Raw genomic sequence first — 12,276 nt, 5'->3', positions numbered from 1 at the left:
GGGCTTCTATATCCATAGTGGCCAGGATGGTGTTATCAGGAAGATCACCGATGGATTGTAGTTTCCTCAGGAAGTCAGTGGTGTCTCGAAGGTAGCTGGGAGTGCTGGTAGCGTAGGGCCTGAGGAGGGAGTCATTCACCTGCACATCCACCAGTGTGATATATGCCATCATGTGCCAGCAATGCTCCTTTGCCATGTACATTGGTCAAACTGGACAGTCTCTACGTAAAAGAATAAATGGACACAAATCAGATGTCAAGAATTATAACATTCATAAACCAGTTGGAGAACACTTCAATCTCTCTGGTCATGCGATTACAGACATGAAAGTTGCGATATTACAACAAAAAAACTTCAAAACCAGACTCCAGCAAGAGACTGTTGAATTGGAATTCATTTGCAAATTGGATACAATTAACTTAGGTTACCTTGCATAATGACTTAGCCACTCCCAGTCTCTATTCAAGCCTATTTCCCCTTGTTTTTTCCTCCCCCCGCCCCCCCTCAGACGTTCTTGTTAAACCCTGGATTTGTGCTGGAAATGGCCCACCTTGATTATCATACACATTGTAAGGAGAGTGATCACTTTAGATAAGCTATTACAAGCAGGAGAGTGGGGTGGGGGGAGAGAAAACCTTTTGTAGTGGTAAACACCCATTTTTTCATGCTTTGTGTGTATAAAAAGATCTTCTATACTTTCCACAGTATGCATCCGATGAAGTGAGCTGTAGCTCATGAAAGCTTATGCTCAAATAAATTGGTTAGTCTCTAAGGTGCCACAAGTACTCCTTTTCTTTTTGCAAATACAGACTAACAAGGCTGTTACTCTGAAAAAAGTCCCCTATTGTGAGGCATTATCGGGATTGAACCCTGGAGTTCTAGATCCTCGGCACAGACCTTTACCACTTGAACTACAGATGGAATTACTGTTATCTCTGTCGACTAGCCTCTAAAGGTGGCCTTGACAGTAGGTTACACAACTCTTCGCAAGATAGCAGTTAATATTGGAGATGAGGATGCTTGGTTCTATTCCTTACTCTGGGAGAGAAACACAATGTAACGTTTGGAGACAGGAAAACCAAAGCACCTAGTTGGTGCATTCTGCTTGAAAGGCAGTATGATTGAGTGGCTAATATTTTTGTCTCCAATATCAGAAACCTCAGTTTTATTCTTAGTTCTGCTGCCAGGAAACCTGTGCTGGGATATAAGGGAGGGGGGCTACAGGTACCCCCACATGGGCAATTAGTCCAAAGCACAGTCTAACCCCAAATTAACACATGGCAAAGTCTAAATAGTTTCTTTGATCCAAACTGCCATTTACCATGGTATTTTAATAGAGCTAAATCTGAAGTCCTTACTCAGTCTTCACTGAAGCTATGTACCAAACTCTGAGAGGCTCTGAACATCTGCAGTTCCCTTGTCTCAGGATTTGGCCTATTGGAGTTTTGCCTCTGCAAGAACTAATAATAGCTGAATAAGGATTTTGGGGATGATCCTGAGTCAATTACAAAAGAAAACATGGTGACCAGCAGGTGTCTTCTTCCTCCCTTTGCCAAGTGTAAAGACTTACTATCTGATCATTTAGGCTCAGCTATTACAATGAAATCCCCATACTGACATGCTTTCTTCTGACTTTCTCTAGTTTGCCATTTAATATGGATTTATTAAGTTGTTTCTGAAAATTCTCAGATCTTTTCATGGTTACCATTTCAAACCCAACAGAAGGGGGTGAATACTTATCTTGGCAGTATTCGTCAAGTCCTAATAGCTTGTGGTTGAACTAGAGCAGAGCTTTAAGAATGGCATCCAATCTTAATTTAATGGAGAATCAACCTCATCCTTTGGGGAGATCTGTTCCCAATGGTTAATTCCCCTAACTATTAAAAATGGGCACCTTCTTTCCAGTTTGAATTGTTCTAGCTTCAATTTCTGTCTGCTAGACTTTGCTAAATTAAAAAGCTTTCTAGTGTCAGATATCTTCTCCCTTCTATTCATGGAGATGAAATAAGACATCAAGACAGCTGCTGTGCAGATCAGAGAGGAAAGTCCGCTTTCTGTGTGGCTCTCAAGCAGTTAAGATAGCTCCCTCGCCCTGTTCCACAAAGTTTCTTTTCAAAGAAAACTAACTTTTCCAACTCTCACAGGGGATTTGCTTTGAAAAGACAACATGGGAAGATGCAACACACATGGGAACTCACAGCAAAATTGCCACGTGCCCTGCTTCAGTTAGACCATGAGGCTCTCAGTCACCTTGTACGATATAGCATAGTCATTCATGTCTGTCACTTCTAATTTATTCTGATCTATTTTTGCATTTGCAGTTTCACTAAAAGCCTAATGTTCTTTTTAAGATTTCAGATGCTTTAATCAAACGTGTTCAGGTGTCTCAGGAACAGTGGGTCAAAGGAGCCTTGGAACCAAAAGTATCAGCTGAATTTGACCTGACTCTGGATAGTGAACCTTTACTACAGTCAATTCACCAGCTGGATTTTATTCAAATGAAATGTAGGGGTGAGCTTTTGTGATTTGATTTTTATTTTGTGTGTGTCTGTTTTGAAACAGTGCTGTAGAGGGAGAGGTGAAGGAAGGTGGGGAGAAAGAGAAACTACTTGCAATTTATGGATAGTTATTTTTGTCTTCTCTTAATCAAACATGAATTTACCAAGGAGTGCTTTCACCTCACCTCAAGTGACCGGACAAGCTCAGACAGTGAAATTAGGTGAAGTTAAAGATTTGAAAAGATAAAAGTTTCAAACAAAGACCATCTGTCTGTTCTGAAGGTGGTGAAGACATTGGTGTCAATGTGAACTTGAAAACAACTTAGCTCCTTTGTGTAGCATTAACAAGTTTAATACAATTAATTAAAAATGAGTTGCCGATAGGGCTGGATGAAAAACCACAATTGCCTTTTATGGAAAATGTTGAGGTTTCAAAATTTTATTGTGAAAACATGGGCAAGAAGTCAGCCCTGAAGAGCCAGTAGGCTGGTGGTTAGGTCACTCAGCTGGCATTTGGGAGACTCAGGTTCAAATCCCTGCTCTGTCTGAGTCACAACTGGGTCAGTGCCCCACCCACTGAGCTATATAGTCAGTATCACTTTGGAGCAGTTGATATTGAATGATTCATACAAGGTGGAACAATTTCAATAGGAGAGAGAGCACAAGACTGACTATATAGCTCAGTGATTAGGACATTGACTTGAACCCCAGTCTCCCATATCCTAGATGAGTGCCCTAACCATCATGCTATTGGCTACTGTAAGTGAACTTGCTCATGTGCTCTCTGTCTTCCTCCCACCCTCAAACTTTTGTCAAACCTGATCCGTTTCCACAAAACGTTTTAGGTTTTGACAAAACAGCATTTTTTTTGACAGAAAACAGTTTCATTGGTAATTAGAGTTGCTTGAAAATTTTTCGATCCGTCAGCAAGAGTATCATCAGTGGCAAATGAGTCACTTCTTATGCTCAGGGCTTGTCTGGGTTACCGCTTAAGTCAATGTAAGTTACATTGCTCCGGGGCGTGAAAAAGCCACTCCCCTGAGTAATATAACTTAAATCGACTTACAGTGGTGTCATAGCTTTTGCCTCTTGTTGAGGTGACGTAATTATGTCGATGGGAGAGCGCTCTCCTGTCAGCATAATGTGTCGTCATCAGATGCGCTACTGGCACTGATTTAATGTGGTAATAAAGACAAACCCTCAGTAAGGCAGAACCACCATGATAGTTATGCTCAGTGGGGATACTGCAGTTGCCAGAGCCCAAGATAAAGTTTTGGAGGTATGGGCAAGAAATTACCATGGAATGTCATTGGCTATGGAATTCCTTAACACCAAAGATCAGGATAAGCCCTGACTGTCTATAGGACAAATTGCAAAACCAATCGTTTTGTACAAGGCCTCCTTCAATACAAATGACAGAAGAGTAGCCTAGTGATGTTTCCTGTGGTCAGGGAAGGGGAGAACAAAAGGAAGGGCGGGGGGAAGTTAAGCTAAAAATGCCTGAAAGTAGGAGTTGGTAGGGAATAGGGTGCCATTTGCAAAAAAAAAAAAAAAAATGTAATGCAGTTTTAAATGTTGTGCTTGGAACTTAGATACTAGGGAGATGGGCACATCCAAACTGGATGTATGGACAGATAGATGTTCTGTAGGGGCCTGATCTAAAGTCCTTCTAGATCAGTGGGAGTATTTCGATTGAGTTCAATAGGCTTTGAATCCAGACCTACGGATACATGTGGAAGACATGGAAGAGTCTACCAGAAAGTATTGGATGGGCTGAAGATAATTTTGTTTTTCTCTGATTCCACAAGACCATTCCATAGATGAACATGAATCCTCATGTTTAGTAATTTATCTGTTCTCTGTAGGCTTAGTCCTGAACCGAAACAGAGTGGCTAATTTGACAGATAAATCCTTGGAGAAACAATGGAAATTGTTGAATTCAGATAAATAGTTAAAGGCCAAAATAAGATCATTGAGAGGGGATTGCATCTCAGCATAAATGGGATATATTAATGAAGCCACTCTAAAAACATCAGTAAATTACCCCTTTAAAAACGTAACAGAGAGAAAAATAGAAGCGAGAGCACAAGGCATGAGATTTAACATGTAACTGAGAGAGCCTCTCTGAGTGTTATCTGCCAAGGAGTCAGTTGTCAACTTAGACTGGTGTTTTAATCAATCTAAATGTAATAGTGGATTATAGTCCCTCCTGAACAGCTAATAATTAATTTAACTAAGCCACTCATGCATTCCAAATAGCTAAGCAACCCACAGAGTACCTGAGATGGGAACACCTTAGATTTTTCGCTTCCAGACAATCATAATTTTTTAATTTACAACCTGCAGAAAATCACTCTCCCTCCCCTCCCGCCCTAGGCCATGTCACCTCCACTCACTTGTGCATTTGGAGGGTAGGACCAAGGCTGTGCCCATTCTCTGCACACCTGCCTTGGTGGGGAGTAGTGGGGATGTAGCATCTGCTTTCTCCTGGGGAAATGTACCCAAGGACCAGGTAGCCCTTTCAGGGGCATAGGGAAGGCTCTTACTTCCCCTTATGCTTTGATCAAGTAGTACAAGCCATATTCTAGTTCTAAATAAATATACAATCACAGGAAGATAGGAATTGCTTGACATAGAAAGACATATATATAAAAAAAATAAATAAAATTTTTGGCTGTGTGCCTATTTCTATTTAACCTTATAGGGTATGTATATATTGCAGTCACGGGGTGTGACTCAGCTCAAGTAGACATACCCAAACTAGCTATAATCTAGCTACCTCGGGTTCTGAGCAGTGAATCTTTGCAGCGTGCACTTCAACATGCACATTCAACATTCAACAACCACACTGCACCCTGGATAATTACTCTCAGTGCTAGCCAGCACTGAAATGCACCCTACTGCAGGCTCTCCAGGTCCCAGGATAACTAGATTAAAGCTAGTTCAAGTATGTGCACTTGAGCTGCAGCCACACCCTGTGATCGAGGTATAGACGTGTTGGTATTTACTGGATTTATTTTTGTGATCTCAACCCTTTTCTCCCCCAGTTCATTTCCATTCCATACCAGACGGAAAGGTACCTTTGTATTCCTGACATCTGTCTGTGTCCACCTGCCCCAGTATGTGTTGGCTTGCCCCAAAAAACTTTTCTGTGTCAGCAAGCTTGTGCTAACGTGGTTCCTTCTGTAAAGTCTCTCCCTTCCCCACTAATTCCTTAGTACCTAAAAAATTTAAAACCAACTTTACAATATCATCTCATTCACATATTGAGAATCTGAAGTACCCCCTATCTAGATGGCCCTGCATATAGAAATGGAAGGAATTATTTCAAAGTAAGTGGCCATGTTTCACTAGCCAAAAATCAGAGTGGTAAGAAACAGAGCTTTATAAATAACTGGCAAGCCAGCATAACATGTTGAGGCTTTGCTATTTATCCATAAACTAAATACAGAGCAACCCCTAAGCTTGCATTCCTGAACCAGTAGTCTCACAAAAATATATTCCCCTGCTGAAACCAGCTCCTCTTTTTCCAGTCCCATTCACCACATTGCCCCAGAGAGCAATCAATCTTTGCCAAGTGTTTTGTTGTAATATGGAAATTTTACCAACTCTCTGTGTTTGGTCTGGAAACAGCAGATTCAGAATGAGCTTTAATGACATTCAGAGCTAAACCACAATGGGAGATCCAGACAAGTCCCAAGGGGAAAAGTACCAGACCGACCCTTTTAACGGCAAGTTGTTTTTTCCTATATGTTTATTTTCACCCTGTTGCCTGAAGATTGGAAACTGGAGGAAGCTGTCCATGGTTAAATAAGGAAGATGAGAGGTGGGGTAGAGAGGAAGGGGAGAACTGCAAGGGGTAACTTCACCCCAGAGGAATGGAATATTGTCATCAGCCCTTGTTGATGCCTGAATTTCTGAAATCTTTTTTCAAATCTCTGGCCTCACCTCATTCAACATCACTGAGTTTGCACAGGTCAGTGGGAGGTGAATGGCAGCTCATAAACAAACACTGATTCACTGCGTTAGACAAAGCATAATGAAAATGAGATCGGATTGTATTAAATTAGCCTTAGTGATGACTTGTACATATATCTTACTCATGGTTTAAGAATAAGCCTCAGATCCCAAACTAATCTCAGTAAATAATGATCAGGCAGAGTTTCTTTAACATTGAGAAATGTAATCAGTTTCACAGAAAGCACAAGGGTGGTACTGTAATGATGAGTGACAGGAGTGACTCTTTGCTAGCCTGTTAGCAATAGCTCAGTACTCCAGGGGATAGGTTGATCCACTGAAAGACCTGCGCAGTGTCTAATATGTGGTGGCATTTTGATCTAGCCCACACCTCTTTCCTTCACCTCCGTCCTCTTCCCTCCATTATATTTTCTGATTGCCATGGTCTGAAATCCCTACCCTTCTCCATGACTAGCTGTGTCTGTACATCACATTCTCTCTGTTTTCACTAAAGACATGGACAGAGATCTAATCCAGGTTTGATTTGTTCTTGAATGCTGGAATATTGATGGGATTAGTGTGTGTTTGTTTGTTGCAAAATGGAGAATGGATACAAATGCTTAAAATCACTTTTGGCATGTGGTGGCCCACCTTTTTCCCCATTCCCTTTCACCCACTCCAGCCGCTTCCTGCCATGTGGCATGATCCAGAGATAACGCCCATACTTTCACTGCCTCTGCTGTAGCTCCTGTCCAATATCCAGCCCTGCTTTCGAAAGACTCACACCCACTGCGGTCTTCTCTGCCAGCCTGACACAGCTTTAAAAACCAATCACCTCTTTCCACCCTGATGGCTCCAAATGTCAACCTGTCTGGTTCTCTCTGAGGAGTATACCTCCCTCCTGTCATCCCTACCCAGCCCCCATGATCACCCCACTCACATCTTGCTATGGGGACTCCCTCCTGACCCCCTCACCCCCCCACAACTTGACAAGTCTCTCACAACTCAGACTCATCACAAAGAAATTATTTGGTATTTGGAAAATCCAAAGGTGTGGCTTCATCCCTAGTTTTATCTCTATTTATTTAATTTAGGGGGACCTAAAGCTTACAGAATTTCTCATTGGACTGTTGTCTTGCTGAATATAATCGCCCCGACTATCTAGCCTAGGGGAAAAGTCATTGTACAACTTGCCGGTCAGGTTGACAAACGACAGAACAGAACCTTTGAACATCCAGCTCTGTCCCTACAGAGGGAGGGGCAATGGGATGAGTTGAATTGTGTGTGACTAAGCTTCTAACTTGAGACATCAGTGACACAGTGTTGATCTAGTACCCAAAGGATGTCCTGCCTGCATCATTTGTAGAAGCACAGCACAGCATTTACAGATGGAAAAAACGGGTTTGGTTATCAGCTCCATCTCCCTGCCAAGGCAGCATTGTTCCGTACAGCATTTTTTTAGTGCTTTCTACAGTATAGTTTTAAAGGGCACAAACAATGGGATAGTTCTGTAATTTACCAGCTAAGTGTTCTATTCCATCCTCTCCCCCCCACCTAATACTTAGCCTACATTTACCTTTTTTTGAAGTGTGTGTTATTGCTCCTAGGTACAGCCCAGTGTACTGCCCTAAACAATTCATCTCCCTTTCATGTATTTGTAGACTGAGAGGCACAATTCCTTCCCCCCTCCCTTTGCCCCAGGAGACTGGCAGTCTGCTACTGGCTCTTATCAGTAGCAGATTGCCCCCTCCACCCAGGCCAGCTAGGGTTGGGGGTGGAGCCAAAGCTCTGCCCATTCCTACTTACTCCCCACCTACCTACATGTGGTGGGAGGAGGAGATTAGCAGCAGGCATGCAGCAACTGCTTACTCTTATATGCGTGGACCCAAAATCCAGGGAGGCTGTGCAGGGGCCTAGTTAGGGATAGAGAGGTAGGTTGTGGGTCTTACTCCCCCTTGCAGTACTGTGTGACCATGCAGTCCTCCAGAACACTGTGGCCCTAAGTTTCACAACATCCATGTGTTGTAGGTCGGAAGTGCACAAGGATCACTTCACAAATTCTGAAGTGCATCCACTTCTGGGATGTAACACAGCAGATCCCCAATTCTTTGCCTCAAAAGATATGAGTTATATACATTGAAGTCTAGGTGTCCTGGGCGAAAAGGGTTGGGGGATGAGGGGAAGGAGTGAGAATTGTCTCACATATTTAACAGTACATAGCAAAACTACATGACATTACTGCTTCTTAAAGGTGATCTTCAAAGGATTTTTTTTAAATTGGGCTTGTGGCTTTTTTCACTTCTTTATGATGGACAAAACCTGAAAACTTTCTTTTAAAGTTTTGGGATTTTTTTGCTTAGATTTAAACCTTAGAAATGTCAGGAATCTGATCTTCCCCTTGTTTTGTGAAGGGGATATTGGAGAGGGTCTCATTGGATGTGTATTGTGAACTTTACATTTTAACTATAGTGGCAGGAGTGTGACTTTTTAACAAAAACATCTTTTCTCCAACGCGTTCATTAGTCACTGACATTACATCTGTGTTAACAAGAACAAACAAAAAAAACCCAGAAGTTTTAAACAGTCCAACTAAAACTCCCTTCACCTCCTAGTTACAAAGCACTTAGTTTCTTGACTGTTGTGATATCACAATTTCATTAGTACTCCAGTTACCATATCATCTTCTAGGGAAGACCAGACCCAAGCTCGAATGTAAAAAAAAAAAAAAAAACAAGCAGATTTTTATTTATTATCATTAAAGTCTTCACTGAATATTATAAAGAAGCAAAAAAGGTCACAACTTGGGGGAGGGGTCACCTTTAATAGTTTGTTTTAAAAGCTGTCAGCCACACATTCTTCCAGGCTCCGTAGTACCAGCATTCACTGCAACACTTGCTGATGCCATCAGAAGGCCACTATAACTTTTGTATTGTTTATTGCAAGTGCAATATTGATATTTTGTCAGCTCGTGCGTGGCTACGTAACACAATCCCAGTAATTTTTACACAGTGTTCTTTGCACAGTATACCAGCGAGAGAGAGAATAGAAAGAACAGTACAAAGGGCTGGCTCTCACACAGGCAAATGAGGAAAACAAACTACAAAAGAAGAGCAAATTGACATTTTTAACAGCTAAGTCCATGGGAGCTGAGAGCCAGGGGTGGCTTTAGCATGAGCTTATGGGGTCATTTGCACCCACAGAAATCACCCCGCACTAGCAGCTCCTGTCCTAGATCCCCACTCTCAGTGTAGTGACCTATCACATACGGTCTCAGCGCCACTCAGGGTTGGAGGGTGGCTGGGCCAAATTTCATTGAGTGGCCTTGCAACCTGGCTTGCAGGGTTGCACCACCACTCAGGTTTGGCCCAGCCATCATGGCAGAGGAGCAGCTGGGCCAAATCTGAGTGGTTCTGTGATTCCAGGTCACAACACCCTGAGTATGGAGCTGGACCCACACCCACAGGACCAGAGCTGCCACTGTGATATGAGTGTGGGGCAGGCTTGCTCTTCAGCACCCACCCTTCCCTGGGCCTCTCCTCCTCTCCAGGCCAGGATTAGGGTTGCAGTGCTAGGGAGGAGAGTACTACTGCTAGCAGTTGCTACCCCCTCAGCAGTTTAGTATAGTGCACCCGTTGAACTGGGAGGCTACATCCACCCCTGCTGAAAGTGCTCAGCATCTTGCAGGAAGCACCCAGCACTTTGCAGAACTGAGCCCTAATAGTAAAATTCAGAACCATGCAGAAGGCCAGTCCAAGGCCTCCATGCCACTATACCCCACTAAAGCCCTGGGATTTAAGTGGTGCATAAACCTTGTACTAGTCTTCTGTACAAGGGTGAAATTCACTCTAAATTAGGATTCTTGCTGACTAATTCTAGTGAAGGGAGAACGGAAAGATGCTGTGATGCTAGACAAGAGAGGTAAGTTGGGTTTAGTGGCATAGACAGATAACATACATGATCCCTCCTCACAGAAGCATGGCTGAATGTTCCACTTTGCTTATTTTTATTATTGAAATATCAGCCCGGTCAATGGCACAGTAACATTTTCCTGGCCCAGTCAGTACAGACAATACCCTCATCCACAACCTCACCCTCACTGTTATAGTTTCCAAATGGATGAAGCCAACATCAGACTCCTGTAACCTAAAAATGACCTTTTTTTCTACCTGAACACAGTGATTCAGATAAGATTCAAATGAAATTTTTTTTCTTTAATAGTATCCCTACGTTTCTCCTGAAACTTTTTTTAAACAAAAAATGGGGTTTTTGACTACACAGAAAATGTTGTGAAATTTGCTTTCTGTGAGAAATTTCAATTTTTCATTGAAAAACAAAATAACCCCATACAGAAATATTTCAGTTCGGATAGGCTGGCACAGTGCCTCATGGGTGTTGAAGTAGGGTTGTTTCATGTCTCCAGTCTTCTCCATGGGCTGAGCTCCCTGGCCACACTACAAGTCCCATGATGCATAATGGCATGAGACACCCTCACCCCCCCACCCAATCCCAGGCACCACTTCCCCTCTGTAAGGGTGGAAGACTGTTATGCATCATGGGAGATGGAGTCTGGCCTATTGAGGAGAATGGAAGTCTGTGGTACCTGAACTGCAATTTCCATGAGGCACTGTGGCAGCATTTTCTAAATCAAAATTTTATTTTTTGGCCTAAATATTTTGGTATCAGCTGAATTTTTTTCAGTTTTCAGATAAAATTTTTGGTACAGAATTTTTGGTGAAAAATTGAAATTTTCAGTGGGGAAAACACATTTTCTGACCAGCTCTATCCCCAAGTAACTTTGGCTACTTTGCAGGATGGGGGAGATTAAAAGCGAGGTGAGGGAAGTGATGGCTCATCATATTGCTGACAACAGAGTCTGATGGGTAAGGACAGAATTACACTAATCTGTACTCAGTTCCCATTACAGTGCCACCAGTCCCGTTACTGCAGCTGGAGAAGTGTTGTACCCGAAACAACAGTGTGACATTGGCCTGGAGGATGCCACCCTTTACCCACAATCCAGTGGAAGGGTATATCTTGGAACTTGATGATGGAGATGGTGGCCAATTCCGAGTGAGGACTTCATTCAGTATTTATTTGGGTTCTCTCTGGGCTTGTGAGGGTGGAAGGTGGGATTTCAGGGCACTACTGCAGTACACAGCTGGATGATAGCCCGTTGCAGGATATAGTCAACTGGAGTGGAATAGAGACGCCCCAAGGTTGCTCTAATGTATGCTGGGGTTGAAGCCATTGTATAAATGGCCCAGGAATTGGGGAGGTTCCTTTGCAGATTTCACTGTCAGCTGCACCCAGCAAACAATGACCCAGGTCAAGAAATGCAGTCATGGAACAATTCTATTATGCCCGGTTTTCTGGGTAAATTTTGGCCTTTATCTGAGGTTCTCAAAATCCTTTCTATGGTCATGGAAGAGGGTGAGTGGCTGAAGCTCAACTCGGACAAGACTGAAGTGGTGGTGGTGGGCTGGGGGAAGCAGCAGTAGATGGCAGAGGTTATGTGAGTCCCTTTGAAGGAGTATGTCTGCCATTAGTTACAAATTTTTGCAGTGTAGAGGTGATCTAGAACCCCTGCTTCTGCTTGACAGTCATATTATAGGAGTGACCCGACCAGCTTTTTATCATCTGGATCTGGTGTGGAGGCTGAAGTGTTTCCTCTCAGGTGTGGACTGTGCCACCATTATCTAGGCTTTTGTTATCTCAAGATTAGACAGTTGCAATGTGCTCTACCTGGGGCTGCACCTTAAAACCATTCAATGACTTAATGCTTGTGCAGAACACATCAAATCGCTTACTGAGCAGGTCATCA

The 12,276-nt window shown here is 42.8% G+C and overlaps 1 protein-coding gene across 4 annotated transcripts in view; it reads left to right on the top strand.

The window, feature by feature from the left end:
* The window catches only part of TRIM67 (tripartite motif containing 67), a 64,005-nt gene that overhangs the window by 27,480 nt on the left and 24,249 nt on the right, over positions 1–12,276 (top strand). For 2 of the 4 annotated variants that reach the window (XM_074948809.1, XM_074948808.1), the window contains exons 5-6: positions 2,352–2,511; positions 11,380–11,525. In XM_074948809.1, coding sequence (XP_074804910.1) covers positions 2,352–2,511; positions 11,380–11,525 — 306 coding nt within the window. Of the gene's footprint in view, positions 1–2,351; positions 2,512–11,367; positions 11,526–12,276 lie in introns of all 4 variants that reach the window. The other 2 variants (XM_074948810.1, XM_074948807.1) reach the window with 2 other exon arrangements.

Source organism: Natator depressus, chromosome 3 (assembly GCF_965152275.1).
Source record: "Natator depressus isolate rNatDep1 chromosome 3, rNatDep2.hap1, whole genome shotgun sequence".
NCBI classification, from domain to species: domain Eukaryota; kingdom Metazoa; phylum Chordata; order Testudines; family Cheloniidae; genus Natator; species Natator depressus.
The sequence above is the reverse complement of the archived record's forward strand: the minus strand, read 5'-3'. Positions and strand labels throughout refer to the sequence as shown.